Raw genomic sequence first — 21700 nt, forward strand, 5'->3', positions numbered from 1 at the left:
CAAGATCCTCACGGACACTGGTTGACTAAGTCAAAATGTCCTTCTCTACAGAGCCACAATACACTGAATGTACAAAACATTAGGAAAAGCTGCTCTTTCCATGACAGACTGACCAGGTATATCCAGGTGAAAACTATGACACCTTATTGATGTCACCTGTTAAATCCAATCAGTGTAGATGAAGGGGAGGAGACCAGTTAAAGAAGGATGTTTAAGCCTTGAGACAATTAAGACATGTGTTGTGTATGTGTGCAATTCAGAGGGGCAAGACAAAATGTTTAAGTGCCTTTGAACAGGGTATGGTAGAACAATCAACAGTTTCCCGATGTGTATCAATAATGGCCCACCAGCCAAAAGACACCCAGCTACCTTCACACAACTGTGGGAAGCAATGGAGTCAACATGGGTCAGTATCCCTGTGGAATGTTAGTCCATACTCCAACAAATTGATGATGTTCTGAGGGCAAAAGGGCGTGCAACACAATATTAGGAAAGTGTTCCTAATGTTTAGTACACTGTGTATATTTAGTTTGGACATCGAGGTCAATATACAAAAGGTTCCTGAATTTGTGTATCATCTAACAAACTTACAAAATGTACACAACATGCATTAATTTAATGAGATCTGATTGAAGTCAATACAGACTGTAGCTACATTATACTGTACATCTTACAACAACAGTCTGTGCTATTGTCAAAGTGGAGACCTCAGAAAGGACAGTTCATCTTTATTTAGTTTCTTAATAGGATTGGATCCATTGAAAACAAAACAGTAATTTGATTAATCATGAATAATATTGGTCAAAAATCATGTAAGCATAATTAACAAACATTTATATAAGGTTGGGGGGGGGGGGGTGTAAATAAAACTTCACAAAATAAATACATCAGAAAGTGTACATGATGATAAAGAAACAACAAGCATGAACAGTCGAGTTGAGAAGGAAGACATTGTTGTGCCCCAACAGGGCAGCAGTCCAGAGGATGGTACTGAGGGGGTAGAACGGTGAAAGACTGCAAGACAGGGGCCATGTTTGAATACTTCAGATATCCAATGTTCCTTCCTACCTTCCTTGAAGTAATCACAGATCTAAATTGGTAGATTGGTGAGGGTAATAGGGCTGGTAACCTTACTCACACATATCCAATCCCTTAGAGATCTGTGCTTAAAAGGGAGAGAGGATACATTTGAAAACTATCCAAACAGGGCCAGGATTGGTCTTCACAGTCAGAGGCAGTCTACCCAGCTACACAGTCCGTTATCCACCAGAGCACGGTTCACAGACACCAACTGGAAGACAAAGAGAAACATTAGCAACATGAACCTATTAGAATACTTTTATAAATTAAGAGGTTTAACACACAGTTACAAACAGCAGATGCTTTAAAAAATAAAAAGTATTGCATACCTCTTCTCCTTCAGTTCTCCATATCTGTACCAAGGGAATGCCACTGGTGTGACAGTTTGTGACCTGGGGAGTGTGCAGATACAGGGTAAGAACAGAGACTACCTTTCCTTATTGTCATTGTGCTGACTGTACACCAGCAGAAGGAGACATATCCATGCACTTCTCTCTACCTGTGCAAGTAGTGGCAATCCTTGTGTCATTTCCTCCAGTGCAGATTTGGCTGCAGCGGAGAACCCTTCTCCTAGTAGATGGGGAAGAGATGTCAGTGATATGAGAGCATGAACTTTAATTGATGTTTAAATACAGCTGAAACATACCTGGAAGGGGTGCAATATGTTCCAGGATCGCCTCAGATCCTTGGAAAGGCAAGGCAACAAAGTCTGATCTGTGGGAAGACCAACAGCAAAGTCAATCCCACGTTTCCATAGGAAAAAATGTGCAGATCAAAATTGAGCTTTACTGGCCATAACAAATATCATATTCAAAATCTTGGGGCTCCCAAGTGGTGCAGCGGTCTAAGGCACTGCATCTCAATGCCAGAGGCGTCCCTACAGACACCCTGGTTCGAATCCAGGCTATCACAACCGGTCGTGATTGGGAGTTCCATAGGGCAGCGCACAATTGACCCAGTGTCGTCCGGGTTTGGTCGTTGTAGGCCGCCATTGTAAATAAGAATTTGTTCTTAACGGACTTGCCTAGTTGACGTGTAAGGTAATGCTTCCTTTAGGACTACCCACTGCCGATTCATTGACTCCATATGGAAATGACTACAATAATTATGCAAGGAGGAATGAGCCTACCAAGTGAACGTTGGCTCCTTGCATAATGCATGTCTTTGTCCAGCTGGCTTGTAAATATTCTCTGTTTCAGTGTCAATCTATTTACCCACTTATCGGTGCCTCCATCCTTGGTACAGTAGCTAGTTAGCTAGATTGCTTAAATTATTTGCAGTTTAAGCAAACTACACGATGAGGCATTGGAAGTAATTTTACTTCCTCTAAATCAGCGTTTTCCAACCCCAGTCCTCCAGTACCCCCAACAGCACAATTGTATTTTGTAGCACCAGACAAACTCGCCTAATTCAACTAATTGAGGGCTGGATGATTAGTTGACAAGTTGAGTGCACTTGTCCAGGGCTGTGTGCACTGTTGAGGGCACTGAAGTTGGGAAATGCTGATCTAAATACTCCTCTTTGGTGGACAATTCTGTGTCAGTCACAGACTTACAGGCGAGGGAAACTTTGATGGCCAGCACCAGTTGATACATTGAAAGTGTGTTTGCGAGAGTGTGCTCTCAAAACCAACCTCCATGAATAACCAATGTGATTTATAGAGAATGTCTATTATTCAATAGAATATTTTCTGCTGGACATGTTTTTATTTGGTCGGATTGTATGCATAAAAATAAATAAAATCATCCAAAAGACGGTTTTACCAGGTAATGGAAACACTGGTAAATTCCAACATCAACTTCTATTCCAGTTATATTTAGACTCCCCACAGTGAGTGTGTCACCTGATCTGGCGGAGGGTGTCGATCTTCACCATGACATAGCCTCCATAGTCCACATAGCAGAGCTCCACCTCCTTGGTTTCTTCATAGTAACCCATCACCTGCGCTCTCCACCAGGCTCCCTCAGGCATCTGGGCAGCACAGATCACTCCCACTGTGTGTGTGTGTAAGAGAGAGTGTGTGTGTGTGTGTGAGAGGAAAACATTTGAGAAAGGAAATGACACTACAGAAAGAGACTATATCATCTGAGGGTAAGGAGTCCCAATGCCCTGGCTGTGCATGCCTACCTTCCACTGGGGCCGGCAAGGAAGGGCACCCTGGGTGAGAGTAACACAAGCTCATCTGTTGGTCCAGGCTGCGGAGAGCATGGAAGGTGGGGTGTGTGTGCTGCTGGAGGAACACATAGTTCCCAGAGGCTACTTGGATCACGGTTACCTCAACTGTCACCCTATGGGGAAGCAGCAGCTGAGAGAGAGAGGCTTTTAGTCAAAGCACTACCCACAGTTCCACACTACTTCAGCAAACCAGAAGATACTACTTACCCAGGATGTGATCGGGAGAGCGGGCAGGCTGGCCACTGGAGGATGGACATAACAGCTGGTCACATCCAGATCTTTGAACTTCTTCCTGATCAGATCCAGAGCACAATCCACCTGCTCCTTTAACCCTGGAGGAAACAGAGGGACAAAATGAGCAAGCCACAAGGGGCAATGCAGCTACCAAAGCCTAGGTGCCTGACTACAAGTGATGTCCTGTTGTGGAGAGCCAGCGTCTCATGCACTCACCCTCTATATGGCAGATCTGGAACTCCTGGGTGTAAGGCAGGGTGGCAATGAAGATGTTTGCTCCGGATGTCTCCTTCAGGTAGCTCACATATCGCCCCTGCTTCCCAATCAATCTCCCAACAAGATGCTGTCGGACAGTGAAACAGAATTCAAAGAGAGATAATCATGCATAAATTCCTATACCATACTAGGTGTGTGTGTGTGTTTTTCTCTGAGTGGCATATAGGCTGTCCATGTCACCCTTTGCATGGCTTGCTCTGATAACATGTGCTCAGCTTGCTCAGATGTAACCAATTCCACCGAGCACCTCTCAGAGTAATTGGAAGGAGAGGTGTGTGTGTGTGTGCCACAGATCAGAGTCAGGCAGCATGTCCTTGAGTGAGAACATGAGGACAGTATGGCATCAGCAGGCTTGCAGCAGGATTCCCATTACACACTACCAGACCACAGCCCCAACCACCGTTCCTCATAGCACTACGAATCAGACAGCTGTACCCAGTTCAGCTGAGGCGGTGACTTCTGGTATATCAAGATAAATAAATATTGCAGCACTTGAATTATTCAGCAGTTTTTGATTAAGTACAATACCATTGAAAATGAATATTGAAAGTTACATTTACATATTTTATTCCAAAAACTTCCTGTGGACCACACATTTGGATAAATAACCCATGTCAAAGCACAGCTTTAAAGGTGTCCAAATCAATAACCAATATGCAGAAACAGTTTGTGATATTGAAAACCTAAAATGTAACATCTACACATGCATCAATAGTATTTCAGTCTTATTTATTTTTTAAAGCACCAACCACTTGTTTGGACAAATGTCAATAAGTCATTCAGATTGATTAGCGGGTGAAAATCTGGTTGTACACCCCCACAACAACAAAAAAACATGGAAACGGGAGAAATATTTTACCTCACTGGTTAGATGACAATGATCAAAATCCAGAATGTTGGATTTTGATACAGGGGTCACCAAAACAAAAACACAACACTTTTGTAAATGACTTCTATCGATATCACATTGAAATCCATAGAGTGACAAAAATATTTTAAAAAGATACAGGTTGCACATCGTGTTAAAAAAAAAAAACACGGAATCTGGGAATAATTTATATATCACTGGTAAAGGACAACTTTTAGAAGACAGCCAGCTACATTTGGAAGTGTTGCATTTTGATCAAATCAAAGTGTATTGGTCGCGTACATAGGTTTGCAGATGTTATTGCAGGTGCAGCGAAATGCTTGTGTTTTTAGCTCCAACAGTGCAGTAATACCTAGCTAAATAAATACTCACAATACAGAAACATTCTAAAATAAAAAAATATCATAACGAGCAATGTCATAAATATATTGTTATAATGGTGTGTAAAACAGTATATGAATAGAAACGGTGTACAGCAGTCATTATATAGGATAAGCCTTAACTAGAATATGGTATAAAGTGAAGAAAAAAAAGGACGTACACATTATTAAAGTGACCAATATTCAATGACTATGTACAGTGCCTTCAGAAAGTATTCACACCCCTTGACTTATTCCACATTTTGTTGTGTTACAGCCCAAACCAATAAGATTCTCACCCATCATCTACACAATACCCCATAATAACAAAGTGAAAACATGTTCAACATGTTTGCTAATTTATGGAAAATTAAATACAAAAATACCTCATTTACATAAGTATCCACACCCCTGATGCAATATAATTTATCTTTTTCAGTCAGTCTGTTATATCTGGAGTATTTCTCCTGTCTTATCCGGTGTCCTGTGTGAATTTAAGTATGCTCTCTCTAATTCTCTTTCTCTCGGAGGACCTGAGCCCTAGGACCATGCCTCAGGACAATCTGGCATGATGACTCCTTGTTGTCCCCAGTCCACCTGGCAGTGCTGCTGCTCCAGTTTCCACTGTTCTGCCTGCGGCTATGGAACCCTGACCTGTTCACTGTGATTACTATTATTTGACCATGCTGGTCATTTATGAACATCTTGGCCATGTTCTGTTATAATCTCCACCCGGCACAGCCAGAAGAGGACTGGCCACCCCTCATAGCCTGGTTCCTCTAGGTTTTGGCCTTTCTAAAGGAGTTTTTCCTAGCCACCGTGCTTCTACACCTGCATTGCTTGCTGTTTGGGGGTTTTAGGCTGTGTTTCTGTACAGCACTTTGATATATCAGCTGATGTAAGAAGGGCTATATAAAATCCATTTGATTTTTGTTTAGGGGGTGGATCAGCTTTAATATTGTGGATAGATTATTGCTTCCATCAATGTAATTGTCTGCATCATTTCCAATCCCCCATATATTTGTTAGGTAAAAAAATGTTTAATTTTATTTATATTTTTAAATATACCTTTATTATTCCCCGCCAACCTTACCACCCCTCCCTCAATTGGAGTAAACTAATAACACTTAGATTATGTTTAAACTGAAAGTAGAAGCCTATTTTACAACAGTTATATTTTGTTTTTAGTCCCATTTCTGACATCCATGCATTTTGGATTTCTATTTGCCAACTGTGCTGTGATGCTTCACAAAAGTACTGAAACTTTATATTCTCAGTTTCTACAGATTGTAAATTAAAAGAAAAAATGTTTCTAAAATAATGTTGTTGATCGATTGACTAGGACTTTTCAAAATCACCCAGTATCTGCAGAGTTAGTTCTAGGTAAAATGTTGTAATTCTTCATCCATTCCTGGACCTGTGACCAAAAACAAGCTACGGACTGTACCAAAATTATCTAATGACTCTGCCTCCTCACAGCAAAATCTGCAGAGCTGGGAAGATTGTATCCCCCATATAACATTCTTTTGGTTGCAAGAATTTAGTATAATAAATTTAAAAATGGGAAAATTCTAAGTTTTGAATCTGGTGTCATTTTGCGTGTCAATTCATAAACCATGTGCCATGGAATCGGTACATCGAAAAGCTCTTCCCAACTATTTTGCCATTTCAATGACACAGCTGTCAATTTTTTGGGTCCTTAAATGAAACTACTATATTTGTATTTATCGCAATTCTCTTCAACCATTTTTGGTCTTTAATGCAGATGAATCTCCAAAATATTTTTTAATTTTTTTTAAACAAGCCATAGAAAGTTGTTTGCAATTTCAGTTTAATCCACCTAAAAAGACAAAACAAATACAACAAATATTGTGGTTTAAACTCAAATATACAGACAAGTTCTTTACTTTTCGCCCTTCCACTTGCCTCTTCCATTTTTGTAGTAATGCTGCAATTAGTTGTAATTTTGGGTAGAGCAGACATTTCCATGTCTGTGTTAGCTGCATGTGTGACATACTGTAACTCCACCAGTCCTATTTATGATATAATTTACAAAGATTATACCTTTTTTAAACATTTTATCAAAAAAAACAAAAACAAAAAAACAGATTGATTGGTCAGGCCAATGTTGAACAGACCTTACCACGGGAGCTTCCTGTTTAACTTTCTGCCTATAGATTGGGAGGAGTAGAATGGAGGCGTGATTTGCCGAAGGGAGGGCCTTGTTTCTGTCCAGGAAGGGAAAGTAGCAATGAGCCAGGGTCTGTGTTGCACAGGAGATGTGCTGATAGAATTTCAGTAGTGTTTTCCTCAGACTTCCTTTAATAAAGTCCTCAGCTACAATAAATGTGGCCTCGGGATATGCAGATTCCAGTTGGCACAAGGCAGTGCAGTTCCTTTAGAGCACTCGTGTCGACTTGGGGTGGGGGGGGGGGCGGGGAATATGACCGAAGAAAATGATCATCTCGGGAGGCAATGCTGTCGGCATTTGATGGTGAAGGATTCCAGATTGGGAGAACAAAAGGACTTGAGTTCCTGTGCGTTATCAGAATCACACCATGAATGTTAGTAATGAAACAAACTCCTCCGCCTCTCTTATTCAGCCCAGAGTCCTCCTGTCCATGTGATGGACGGATAACTCTGCTGGCTGAATGGACGGGGCATTATATCCGGAGAGTGCCATGATTCCATAAAACAGTACGTTACAGTGCTTGATGTCTCTCTGGAAAGAGACCCTGAGCGCATCTACTTTATTGTCCAGGGACTAAACTTTAGCCAGTAATATACTCGGAAGCAGTGGATGGTATGAAAGACGCCAGTCTGACTAGGGCCCCAGTCTTTCAACCTCTGAAGTGGGTCGCCAGCATACAATCTACCTGCAGTGAAGCCACTCAACATTTACATTACATGATCTAACTAACTCCCATCCAAAGTGACCCACAGGAGCTAACAGGGTCAAGTGTCCCACCCAAGGGCATGTCGACAGATCTCCCACCAAGTCAAAAAGGGCGACCCAAACCAGCGACCTACCAGCCACCGGCCCAAGCTCCCAAACACCAGGCAATCAACTGCCCCCCAGTTCCGAGTTCTGCCCCCCCATGCACAAACCAACAAAATATACAAAAGAGAGAAATAAAAAATGCAAAAACAAAAAGCCAACAAAAAAAGCCAACTGTATACATTTGAGTGCATGTACGCACGTGTGTGTGTTTGAATGCAGTTTTGATCCACACACACCAGGATCCTGATTCACAAAACACTACTCAAAAACCTAATAAGTTTAAGAAAAAAATATATAAATTGGTTGATAAGGTAGTTTGTAAGTGCAATTCCTCAACAATATCTTAATATTTTCTTACGAATTTGCTTAAGATGTTTGTTGCTAGGCACCCAATTTAGCTGGCCATCTAAGCAATCATGTTAGCATATTTTGTTCTGAGAATACTGTGCTTGGGTTTAAAAGAACCAATACTGAAACTTTCAGATAAAGTTTGAGTGAATTAAACATGTTCAATTGCTTTCATGAGCTTATTCTCTCACTGCCCTGAGTTTAAGACAAGGGTTTAGTCATCTTGGAATTAACAACATTTCTAATACCTTTATTTCCAAGAATATAATTTCTTGTTAATTCTTGTTTAAGGAGAAACCTAAGAAATAGCAACTTTGCCTAACTTTCTTCTTAAGGCTACAGTTAACTGACATTTTTTTGTTAAGACATTTAAGGTTTTGTGAATCTGGGCCCAGTTCCCTACCTCCTCTCGCTGCCACCTGCCTCCTCCATTTTGGGGTAATGCTGTAATCAATTAGTTGTAATATATTGGATTGAGCAGACCTTACGATAACTCCATGAAAAAGACAACTACCATTCCAATTTAAAAACAAACACTTCCCATAGATACAGGTCTTTTACCAACCAGTACATTTGAGTTCAACCATAATTTGCTCTATCATTTCTGGGGGATGAAATTGAAAGCAGCTCTGCAGTACTTGTTTGAAAAAGAAAGATACTTTGAAAAATATTTAATTTTCAATTAAATCGAAAATGATTTTTAAACCATGGATGAGCTTTTCTTAGTAATCTACTTGAGACATTTGTGACACGATTCAAGAAACTAGGTGTATGTCGCAAGTAACAGGAGAGCTGTTTGAACGTAAAAAATGTTATCAAAATGCGTTTCTTTTGGCAGAAATGCATTCTCGAACAACTTTGATGTGCCTTAATATCAAACTTGTATGCCATCTGTAAATACGAATAAAATTGTTCAATTACAAGCTTAGTTTGTTTAGCCAAAGAAAAAGTGGAATTCGAGTATGATAGCTAAGGAGAAAACACCAGTCTGGATTACATGGTCAAACTAAGGCAATGATGCATGGTATCAGACCGGAGATGCGTCAAACCATGATGTATACTGGTAAGATTCAGATATTACACGTTTCTAATTTTGACACAAAGTGGTTTCATTTCAAGTGTACTGTTAGCTAGCTAACATTAGCTGGCTGGTTCTCTAGTTAATGTTATGTATATGATCTTATTCTTCGTTTCTCAGACACTAGCTATAGCCATTTAACCTGGTTGGTTAGCTACCTGCTGATTCATGCAGGGTAGTAACGTCATGAGTTGTGATTATGGTCCATTATTTAGCAACATGTCTTAACAAAAGACTCCACTAAATTTGACAAAGCATTTGTCAAGTTAAAGTGTACTGTTAGCTAACTAACTAAAGTTACGTCATGCGTTGGGATTCATCGTTTACCTAGCTAGCTACATTTCTTAACCTTTTGTCAATAGGGGGTGCTACTTGCACTTTGTAATAATTTCGTTCCCAAATTAAACTGCCTCTGTACGAGCAAGAATTGAGTACATATGCATATTATTATTACTATTGGATAGAAAACACTCTCTAGTTTCTAAAACCGTTTGAATTATTTCTGAGTGAAACAACTCATTCTGCAGCACATTTCCTGTCAGGAAGTGAGATTTCTGAAATCGAGGTCCCTGTTCTGAGGTCAGTTTATAAGTCCCCATGTAAGCTATGGGGCTACATGCACTGCATACGCCTTCCTCTAGATGTCAGTAAGCGGTGAGAATTTGAATGGACTGGATTGCGCAATCTGGGACACTATAAAGGCTCATGGAACGGAAGTACTGTTCTTTTCAACTGGGCGCCTGGCGCAAGAGGGACATCACAATGGCGTCCTGCAAAAGCTTTCGTTTTAGCAGTTCTATATCTCCGGTCATGTTTTTATTCGTTATAGGTGTTAAAGACATCATAAGGTAGTTATTTTAAACCGACTTATAGCAGTTTATTGCGATTTTCTGGAATTTCTTTGTGACTCGCTTTCACAAGTTAGCCACCAAGTGGAGAGGTGTCCATCGTTAGCTGCTATTTCTACAGGAGAAGAGGACATCTTTCAACCAAAAGACGATTGTGCTGGAGAAAGGACACCTTGCCCAAGATTCTGATGGAAGCTCAGCAAATAGTAAGCAGTCTTTATGCTGTTAATTCGTATTTATGTTGACAAATGTCAAATAATAATTCCGCCATGAATTTCGGTGCAGTCTCGCTTTAGCGCACGCTGTATTGCGCAGTAACGTTAATTTTAAAAATCTAACACAGCGGTTGCATTAAGAACTAATGTATCTTTCATTTGCTGTCCAACCTGTATTTTTTTAGTTAAGTTTATGATTACTTATCGATTAGAATAGGTGCCTCTCCAAGATGGCGCCGGACAGATTGCTTGAAGTTTTGGCCACTAATCACATTGTATAACCACGATTTGTGCTAAATATGCACAAATATGCACATTTTGCGCTAAATATGCACATTTTCAAACAAACTCTATATGCATTGTGTAATATGATGTTATAGGACTGTCATCTGAAGAATTCTGAGAAGGTTAGTGAAAAAATGTATATATTTTGGTGGTTTATACGTTATTGCTATTTTTGGCTTGAATCAATGCTGTTGTGATGTTTGCTATTGTGGTAAGCTAATAACGCTATATTGTGCTTTTGCTGTAAAACACTTAGAAAATCTGAAATATTGGCTGGATTCACAAGATCTGTCTTTCATTTGCTGTACGCTGTTTATTTTTAAGAAATGTTTTATGAGTAATTAGGTAATACACGATGGTCGCTGTAGTTATTCTAGTTGCATTGGTGAGAGTTGTGATGGTGGCTGCAATGGTAAACTATGATTTATACCTGAAATATGCACATTTTTGTAACAAAACATTTATTGTATAGCATATGTTATCAGACTGTCATCTGATGAAAGTGTTTCTTGGTTAGTGGCTATTTATATCTTTATTTGGTCGAATTTGTGATAGCTACTGATGCAGTAAGAAAATGGTGGAGTAAAAAAAAGTGGTGTCTTTTGCTAACGTGGTTAGCTAATAGATTTACATATTGTGTCTTCCCTGTAAAACATTCTAAAAATCAGAAATGATGGCTGGATTCACAAGATGTGTATCTTTCATCTGGTGTCTTGGACTTGTGATTTAATGATATTTAGATGCTACTATTTACTTGTGACGCTATGCTAGTCAGCTTTTTTACTGGTGGGGGTGCTCCCGGACCCGTGATTGGGAGGAAGTAGAAGTTAACAAAAGATTCGTCTTTGCGTGCAAGAGCGCAGAAAAACTGATGCATTTTTGAATGCTCAACACCCGTTGAATATGTCCGGTGTCAGTAAACGTCGGCAACAAAGCGTAATTCAATTGTTGCCTGTAGCACAGTTCGTCACCAACGCTCTAGATGAAAAAAGCCTAACTAGCTCTGCTAGCGTGAGTAAAATGGTCAGAGTGGGGTGTTCTCTTATTATGTGTCTGGAAATAGCTAGCCAATGTTAGCCAGTGCTTGACTGTAGTTGTGATGTCAGAGCTTTCCAGACAACTGTACTTATTGGCCAGAGGATTCAGTGTGTGCTCTGAGCGCAAAACCAGAGAGCGATAGGGAGAGTAATGTTCAATGAGCTGTTCGCTCTCTGATGTCTGGAAGTAGCTGGCAAGATAGTACAGAATGGTTGGATCAACCCTTAAAGAGATGGGTGGGACTAAGGCTTAAGAGGGTGTGAAAAATACTGAATGGGTGTAAACACAGAAGGACTCTCCAAAAGTTGTACCAAAACATTGAAAGACAGTTCGCAAAAGTGAGTTTAAAAGTTGTTAAACTTTCAAAGCAGAATTACTTTCCCATTGTTTCCACAAATGCAGTGTATGATATACCATTTTCTAACTCCGAGTCTCTACTTTTATCCAATGTAAAAAAATAATTTAAAAAAAGACATTCAAATGTTGCTACATAAGATCAAATCTAGGTGGTGAGTCACCTTTTGGGTTCAAGTAAAACTTTTGTGAAGTTTTTAAAGAGCGGTTTAGTGCTTTTATAAAATTTCAACCCACCCAGTTCATATTCATTATATAGATGAGTAAAATACTTTACTCACATGATTTGAAAAATAAAAATCAGGAGTAGGTAGCACCATACGTAAGTGAGCAAACGGTGACATGACTAAGGAGTTAGACAGGTATTTACCTCTCCATGGCAGGATCTTGTTTATTTGACTAGTTTTCTATTCAAATTCATTGAAGAGCTCATTTATATATTTTGGGATATGATTACCAAGTATGTTTCCTTCACCATCAGCCCATTGTATAGGTAAAGTGCAGGGTAAATGCAAAAGTTGGTACACTTATCATAATTAATTTAGTCCAGAGGCCAAAAAAAGTTTAGATCTTCAATGAGATATTGCAGGGATCTAGCATCCAGACTTAATATAGCACTTGAGACATTGGCACCTTTGTTTTTAAGCCTTGGATTTCTAATCCTTTGTTGTTATTTAATCTGATTTGAATAGCTAGCATTTCAATAGCCATAATGAATAGATATGGTGACAGCGGACACCCTTGTTTAACTCCGACAGTTAAGCTCTGAGAAATAGCCTCTATTTACTATTTTACAGCTGGGGTTGCTATACATTACTTCTACCCATTGAATAAGAGACTCCCCGAAATTGAAAAAAATCCAGGCATTTAATATACTAAGGCTGGATTTTATATATATAAAGGCCTTTTCAAAATCTGCTATGAATACCAGGTCTGGCTTCTTAGATGTTTCGTGTTGTTCTATTCGTTGTTGTACATTATCTCCAATGTATCGTCCATGTAAAAAACCTGTTCTGAACAATACCTGGTAAAACTTTTGTTAAATCACTCATATCATTACACGTTGAAAACAATAGAACAGGGGCAACACATTTAACCAAAAAGTTCTGTTTAAACATACATTACACAAAAGGCACTGGGAAACTTGGAATAACCCATACAGTGCATTCAGAAAGTATTCAGACCCCTTGACTTGTTCCACATTTTATTACAGCCTTTTTCTAAAAATGATTAAATATGAATAATTCCTACATCTACACACAATACCACATAATGACAAAGCAAAAACAAATTAAGAAATGTTTGCAAATTTAAAATAAACAGTATTCAGACCCTTTGCTATAAGAACCAAAATTGAGTTCATGTGCATCCTGTTTCCATTTATCATTTGAGATGTTTCTACAACTTGATTGGAATCCACCTGTGGTAAATTCAATTGATTGGACATGATTTGGAAAGACACACACTCATCTATATAAAAAAGGTCCCACAGTTGACAGTGCATGTCAGAGCAAAAACCAAGCCATGAGGTCGTAGGAACACTCCGTAGAGTTTCGAGACAGGATTGTCGAGGCACAGGTCTGGGGAAGGGTACCAAAACATTTCTGCAGCATTGAAGGTTCCCAAGAACACAGTGGCCTCAGCATTCTTAACTGGAAGAAGTTTGGAACCACCAAGACTCTTCCTAGAGCTGGCCACCCAGCCAAATCAATCAGGGAAGAAGGGCCTTGGTCAGGGAGGTATAATAATAATAATAATATTGATCCGTTTTAAGCAATTGATCGTGTGATCATGTTGACTAAACTTTTATACCAACATCCCCAATTGGAGGTAAAAAGGGTGTATTTCCCCCCAATTTGATGTGGTCAAAAACAGCAGCTTGTGTAATGTAGTATCACATACTGTCCACATCATGGAATGTAGCATAATATAAATGTATTAGATAGAAAAATAAAACATCTTAAATTAGGTTTAGTAAGATTCTTGTAGTATGTGTTTTTAATAAACACACTTTACATGACCAAAAGTATGGAGACGCCTGCTCGTCTAACATATCGTTCCAAAATCATAAGCATTAATATGGAGCTGGTCCCCCCTTTGCTTTTATCACAGCTTCCACTTTTCTGGGAATGCTTTCCACTAGATGATGGAACATTGCGTCGGGGACTTGCTTCCAGTCAGCCACGATCATTAGTGAGGTCGGGCACTGATGTTGGGCGATTAGACAATTCATCCCAAAGACGTTCGATGGAGTTGAGGTCAGGGCTCTGGGCAGGCCAGTCAAGTTCTTCCACACTGATCAACAAACCATTTCTGTATGGGCCTTGCTTTGTACATGGGGGCATTGTGATGCTGAAACACGAAATGTCCTTCCCCAAACTGTTGCCACAAAGTTGGAAACAAAGAATCGTCTAGAATGTCATATGTTATAAAGAAAATTTCCCTTCACTGGAAATAAGTTGCCTAACCCAAACCGTCGGACTGCCAGACAGTGAAGAGTGATTCATCACTACAGAGAACATGTTTCACTGCTCCAGAGTCCAATGGGAGCGAGCTTTACGCCACTCCAGACGACTCTTGGCATTGCGCATGGTGATCTTAGGCTTGTGTGCGGATGCTCGGCAATGGAAACCCATTTCATGAAGCTCCCGATGAACAGTTATTGTGCTGACGTCTGCTGGAGGTCATTTTGCAGGGCTCTGGCAGTGCACCTCCTTGCACTAAGGCGGAGGTAGCGGTCCTGCTGCTGGGTTGTTGCCCTCCTACGGCCTCCTCCACGTCTCCTGATGTACTGGCCTGTCTCCTGGTAGCGCCTGCATGCTCTGGACACTACGCTGACAGACACAGCAAACCTTTTTGCCACAGTTCGCATTGATGTGCCATCCTGGATGAACTGCCCTACCTGAGCCACTTGTGTGGGTTGTAGACTCCGTCTCATGCTACCACTAGAGTGAGAGCACCGCCAGCATTCAAAAGTGACCAAAACATCAGCCAGGAAGCATAGGAACTGAGAAGTGGTCTGTGGTCACCACCTGCAAAATCACTCCTGTTTTGGGGGGTGTCTTGCTAATTGCCTATAATTTCCACCTTTTGTCTATTCCATTTGCACAACAGCATGTGAAATTTATTGTCAATCAGTGTTGCTTCCTAAGTGGACAGTTTGATTTCACAGAAGTGTGATTGATTTGGAGTTACATTGTGTTGTTTAAGTGTTCCCTTTATTCTTTTGAGCAGTGTATATTATCAATAATGTGGTGAAGTGATGAGAGGGTTAGACAGGGGAGGGAGACTCACCTTTGGCACCTCTATGTCCCAAACAGTCGGTGGCTGGCTGCTGTTGTAACTCTGGACGTATTTTTCAATTTGCTGATCGGTAATCAGCAGTTGACTTATCGGACTTGGACTGTTGATATGCTGGTTGTCCCTGGCTTCGTGTTCAACGTAACGGTCTACAGAGTCCATGATGTTCACACCAGAGCCTGGGGTAGTACGGATCAGTCACTAAAAACAGTTACTTGTGTTGTGTACACGATGTAACCCCGCAAACACAGCAGCACACAAAACACCCACATACAGCAGTAACAGGGGAGAAAGAGAAAACATTCTGGCATGGCGAGAGTTCTCTTACCTGAAAATACTGCCCCAAGAAGGCAATACAAAAAGTTAAATTAGCATGCAGGGGAATGTTCCCTCATCAGCAGCTGTAAAAATGGTCTACGGTATGGTGTCTAGCTAGTACTGGGACTAAACCAGGTTCACATTCTGTATGGGAACTCTAGCAGCTGCAGGCTAGAGTATGCAAAATAAAGATATTTCTTCACTGCAGCAAAATCCATCCTGAACTCATAAGGCACAGCTAAAACAGGACACCAACCACTGGTGTGTGACAGCTACACAGCAACACTAAGAAATAAATAGGACAGGTCAGCTTGGACAGAAAGATACTGACATATTGTGAGAAATTGAAGATCTGCTATGAGGCGACTCACCTGGAACAGCCACCTCCTCTGTCATGTGACCGTTAGGGAGGCCCATGCTGGTGGCCCACAGTCCTTCAGCGGGTCCCCTGGGTGGTTGCGGGCTCACACTTGGGCTTGAGTCCTCGCCACTGGAGCTCTCCTCGGAATGACCTGAGCTGGAGCCAGAATCACTTACTGCAGAATCTTCTTCTGCTAGCTCTGCCTGCTCAGTCTCATCTCTACTGCTGCAGTCATGTTTCACATCCTCATAGACTATAGGAGATGAACATATGTTCTCCCTGCCAGTTGTTGAACACTGATCTTCCTGCAATAGACCAGGCATCTCTCTCCCAGTCTCACTGTTACCCATTGAGATGATATTTAGGGATGTGAAGGGGTCCCTGTTACGGAGAGGCCCAACATTATGGTCTAGCAGGGTCTTTTCCTTCAGGACTTGACTCACTGCTACTGAGACCACGTCAGTAATCAGACTTGACGCCAGCTGGTTAATTTCCGCTGTGTTACTCCTGCTAAGTTCACACTCCTCAGACTGGTCTTTCTTCTGAGGTGACCTCAGAATGCCCAATGGCTGCCTTGAGGGGGACACCTGACTGGTAAGGAAGTTGATGGGGGAAGCCAGACAGGAGTCATCCTGTAGACTTGACTCACTGGTTGGTTCTTCCACAGCAGGCAGGATAGATAGGTTGTCTTTGGAGAGGAGGCAGTTCTCAGCCAGATTGGTTTGAGGCTTCATCTCTGCAAAACAAAATGTAATCTTGTCTTCTCCAACCTCTCCCTCTGGGTCCAGTCTAACCTCCCCTGGGTCCAGTCGAACCTCCTCTGCAGCCTCTTTGTTGAAAATTCTGTTTGTAGTGTCCTCCAGCGTCTCAGAGAGTGGCGGTGCGTGTGGCTTTAGGCCTGCACTCTCACCAGGGTTAGGATTAGAGCCTAGGTCAAAGATAGAGGAAACTTGTTCCTCATCAGAGGATGGCTGGTGTTTCCTTTGTAATGCTAAATCCTTCTCAGGTCCCTCCTGAGCTTGGCTCTTAGGTGCAGTCTCTGGGAGTACTTGAGCTGAAGACTCAGTTCTCTCCGTAACGGGTTTCACAGTAGCAGTATCGAGGCCTCTACTCAGACACTCTGCAGCCACAACCCTTTCCTCCAGTTGTGATTGGCTGAGTGGGACGTTACCCAGCTTTGCTGCCGCTTGTGTGTTTGCACAATCAACAAGCTCCTGTTCCACTAACGACCTCTTCCTCACTGCTTGCCTGTCCCGATCTGTCCCAGTGGAGTGTCCGTTCTCCACAACACCGATACCTCTGTCTCTGGTGGAGGAGGACAGGTGCGCCTGGTCTGTGGTCGTCTTATCCTTGTCAGTGGGTTGTCCTCTCTTCCGAGAGGTGTACCACCACAGGCCTAGGAAAGCCAACACTCCCGACAGGGAGAGGACCAGAACGGATTGAAGCCTCAGCACCATCACCTAATCTCCTGCTGCTAACAGCAATACCTGAGAAGACATACACAAGTTAACACCATAGAAACGAATCACAACACGCCCCGTCTCTTTACTTCTAGCTGGGCTAGAAAGGTGTGAAGCACTGATGATAAAACTCCATTGAGGGGACAGCTAAGGGGGCATGGCCACACTATTCTAGTTTAGCGAGAAAAAAAGCCCTCTGTCTCCACCACACCACCCCTCTGAGCAGCAATCCCATTACCAGCCAGGCCATAGTGACAGCATCTAATTGCAGCGAACAAAGCACACGTGTCACGTTACCTTCTGCAGAAGTTCACTCTGGGAAGCTGGGTCTGGGGCTAAGGGGCCGGGCCCTGATAGGACAATGGTAATGCACCACTGTCCAGAGTGGTGCATTACCAATAGAAACTCATTATTACCTACTGTGGGGGGAGAATCAACTATCCCTCATTATCTGTGTTTAAACAATAGGCTAAATATCAGTAATTATGTTGCCCAATAGTTTTTTGCCACAGAACAGAAGATTATACAGTGTAGCAAGCTAGAAGTATTGTTTGCAGTTTGGCCAGTCCCTGACCGGCTGTCCTACATGCAGGTTGACCCAAAACCTTTTGGTAGAGAATTATGAAAAGAGGTGAGCATGAAAGGCATGCCATTCCTTCACAGATCCGGTCAGTCCAATGAAACAACGCAATGGGCTACATTGCAGTTCCAATTAAGCCTGTGACCTTCAGGTTTTGGCATACGGACAAGTTGGCTACGCCTCTCGCCAGGCATGCCAGCCCTACCGTGACATATGCAAAGTCTCAGAGGGCCGTTGTGTGACTTGACTTTGACCCTCATGGAAGAAGTGCCAGGCAGGGTGTGTTGTGGCAAATACTCTAGTACTCATCTTCAAGGAGGAAAGCTCTTATACCCTAGAGTTCGTTTCAAGTTCCACTGAACAATGGAATAATAACCATTAATAGCATCAAACATCTGAGCCACGCAAATGTATGGTTCTGAAAACTAATGCCTATGCCTATAGGCTACAACAGTTCATTTATGAACGTGATCTTAGAGACTGGAGAAGAGGAGTAGCCTAAATGTTTGACAAACAAGCAGGTTCATGTGACAGTCCTGTCTTAGTATTCCTCAGAGGATTTCCAAAGCTAAGCTCAATATCCATTTCCATTTGCAGGGCATCCTCTCCACAACCAACAGGAAAGGGGAGTGATAGGCCTAACGTCCCATGCTCAGCAATATCTACCCTCAATAACTAGCCCTCAGTACAGACATTGAGAGCTAGGGATTATAAAAGGTTCTATCTGCAAAAATATGGAGATAATTGGTTTTAAAGGCATACTTCAGGATTTTGGCAATGATGCCCTTTACTTCCCCAGTTAGCATGCTAGCAGATAGCGCACTGACCGGAAGTCATTGGGTAACGCTAGTTAGAGGTAGTTTCGCGAGTCAATGCTAACTTCCATCATACTGGATACAGACATAAAAATGACATCCACAAGTTCATCGGACTATGGGAAAGTAGATAAAGGGCCTCATTGCCAAAAAAGTATCCCTTTAAAGTTCAGAACCCTCATTGGTTTAATGTGTCAGCAATCTTTCATCTTGTATTCTTCTGAACATGAATCAGGGTATTTAAAGTACTATGTCAGGTAGAGAATATTGAACAGAACAAAGCTATGTCAATAACAAAAAAAAATACAGATAGAACCTTAGTCCTAAGTGCATAATTTTCCCTCTGCTGCACAGCATGACCACAACAGTCAATAGTAATCCAACTGTGGTCTTTGACTAAAGTATGTTTGTTTATATTGAATTCTAGGCTAAACTAATGAAACGATAACATTAGTTGAATCCTTGTAAGGAATAGTCAATTATTAACATGCTCCTAGAAGTTATGTTGCTGTTCAATTTTGATAATGAATGTAACATTAAACTGAAGGTGGTGTCAGAAAAGACGAGACAGTACATGGCATAGGAAAATAGCAATGGTAGACATTGAAACAGTTTCTATTTAAACCCTAGCTAATTACCCTAACAGGATTGAGGGACCTCTAGCTATTTGCATTAGGTCAAAAAGTCAAGTCAGCAAGCATGGACCCACTGAAATAACTAGCTTTAAAAACATTGGCTAGTCAGACCATTACTACTGATGGCTGATAGCCGTAGGCAGAGTAAAGCATAGCACAGAATTTCCGGCTATACTTCCTCATTTCCCGACTTGGAAAACAACGTAGTTGGGTCAGGTGGTCATTAAATAAAATAATTGTTTTGTTCCATGAAGTAAGCCAACAATGTGTACGTCGCCATCTTGTCTACTTCAAATCTTCTCATTTGTCAAGACAGGCTAGTGTTGTTAAACGCAACGCTTGATTTCTAGATAGTGCTCATGACATACAGCACTTTGGTGTGGACATCCACCTGTCTCAATCAATGAGACAAACCATCTGCAACTAGCCATGGAAGTTTAGAAGACATGCGTTGTCTTCCAAGTCAGGAATTGAGGAAGTATCGCCAAGTGAAGGCTGGTCGAAAATTAACTGCTATGCTTTACACTACCTAAGGGCAGTTTGACGGCCGCAGTTTCGCAAGCAGCACGGTTTGTGGCGCTCGCTCCCGTGACTTCGTGAGAAGTATCAGTAGCTTTATGAGGCTTAATTCTGGCACGTATTACCCCCCATAGCGCATGGTTGACCAATGAGCAGAGTTCATCTTGTCAACCAATCAATGTTTTAATGACAACATTCAAGCTGAGCTGACAACCAGGACCGCAGGAAGGCGAATTCTCTCGCAATTCAGTTGCCATTTACCACAGCCCATTAGCGCCTTTAGGAACAAACAGATATCAGCTGCTATTAGCCAGCTGGAACAGTATGACTTTTAAATTTGACCTTTATTTAACAAGGCAAGTCAGTTAAGAACAAATTGTTATTTTCAATGACGGCCTAGGAACAGTGGGTTAACTGCCTTGTTCAGGGGCATTACGACATTTTTACCTTGTCAGCTCAGGGATTCGATCGTGCAACCTTTCGGTTACAAGTCCAACGCTTTAACCTAACCACAAGGCTACCTGCCGCCCCAAATGGTCTGACTAGCCAATGTTTTAAAAGCCAAGAGAACCTGTGGTCCGAGTTTATGATGAGGCTGATAACTAAACATGACTGATTGGCACTCAAATTGGTGTACACAGGCAGCCCGATTCAAATATATTTTTTGAAGAATATCAGAATTGGGCTGCCTGTGGTAAACGCATCCATATTCCACTAACAGCTATCCAACTATCAGCCTCACTTTCCCCCCCCAAAACGACACACTGACATTTCATCCTTCTTTTGCACGGCCGAAATATAACTATCACCAAATGTTAGCCTCCGCAGTTGTCATTCTGACCGCTAATGTGTTACATGGGAATCAGGTGCGCTGGACCACTCGCTAGTTAGATTGTTACTAATTAATACAGCACTAACCTTAGCTAGCTCCCACTTTAATTACCGCAGTTATAAGTAACTAACTAGTTAAATACAGATAAGTTAGCCAGTTACCAGAGCAGAGACGTTTGCAATCATCTTTGCTTGCAACAATCGAACGTTTCCTCTGGTTTCTCCCCATTGACATACAATGCATTTGAAAATGGTGCAAGATCAGGTTGATAGTTAGCCAAACAAACATGTTAAGGTAGCTAGATATCTACTCACCACGTTTTTAATATCCCGCTTAGCTATATAACAACACACCAGTAAATTGCTCTAGCTACCTCTTGGATATGTCCACCTGTTTCTTTCAGCACACAGTCACTCTTAAGAAGTCCAGCAGCTTTGCTCCAAATACAGCAGCCAATCAACCCTCGCGATAGTATTGCCCAGGGAGGGAGACTGCATGGTTTCATAGGTTGTCACTTCCACAACCAGTCAAAATTGGGTAAAACCTACCGTAAAAATGTAAAAACCTAAAGGGAAAAACATCATGAATTTAAAGTAAGGGTTAAGCATAAGATTATCAGTGTGGTTAAGGATAGGTTTAAAATCACAGTTTAAGAATATAATTTGTAGAAATAGGGGGGTTTGGGTTTAGTCATAATTCTGACTTTGTGGCTGTGGTAACT

At 41.5% G+C, this 21700-nt stretch overlaps 1 protein-coding gene across 2 annotated transcripts; it reads right to left on the reverse strand.

Moving 5' to 3' along the window:
• Positions 1 to 711: 711 nt before the first annotated feature.
• Positions 712 to 21446, reverse strand: LOC129868640 (A-kinase anchor protein 1, mitochondrial-like). 2 transcript variants are annotated; one of them, XM_055942802.1, is made up of 11 exons: positions 21353 to 21446; positions 16149 to 17625; positions 15454 to 15638; positions 3706 to 3832; positions 3463 to 3587; positions 3208 to 3385; positions 2924 to 3074; positions 1727 to 1794; positions 1580 to 1650; positions 1410 to 1472; positions 712 to 1291 (listed from the first exon to the last, which is right to left on the reverse strand). In XM_055942802.1, exons 2-11 carry the CDS (start codon positions 17593 to 17595, stop codon positions 1229 to 1231), a joined length of 2478 nt encoding a protein of 825 aa, XP_055798777.1. In that variant the 5' UTR covers positions 17596 to 17625; positions 21353 to 21446; the 3' UTR covers positions 712 to 1228. The 2 variants fall into 2 exon arrangements, with proteins under 2 accessions (XP_055798777.1, XP_055798776.1); XM_055942801.1 differs by having other exon boundaries at positions 21294 to 21441.
• Between the last annotated feature and the right edge of the window lie 254 nt (positions 21447 to 21700).

This window comes from Salvelinus fontinalis, chromosome 13 (genome assembly GCF_029448725.1).
Source record: "Salvelinus fontinalis isolate EN_2023a chromosome 13, ASM2944872v1, whole genome shotgun sequence".
Taxonomy (NCBI): domain Eukaryota; kingdom Metazoa; phylum Chordata; class Actinopteri; order Salmoniformes; family Salmonidae; genus Salvelinus; species Salvelinus fontinalis.

Coding starts and splice junctions, on each gene's coding strand:
- LOC129868640 (XM_055942802.1), bottom strand. CDS start 17,595: ATGGTGCTGAGGCTTCAATCCGTTCTGGTCCTCTCCCTGTCGGGAGTG. Junction 1,795..2,923: donor GACACCCTCCGCCAGATCAG/GTGACACACTCA, acceptor GTCTTCCCACAG/ATCAGACTTTGTTGCCTTGC. Junction 1,473..1,579: donor GATTGCCACTACTTGCACAG/GTAGAGAGAAGT, acceptor CACACTCCCCAG/GTCACAAACTGTCACACCAG.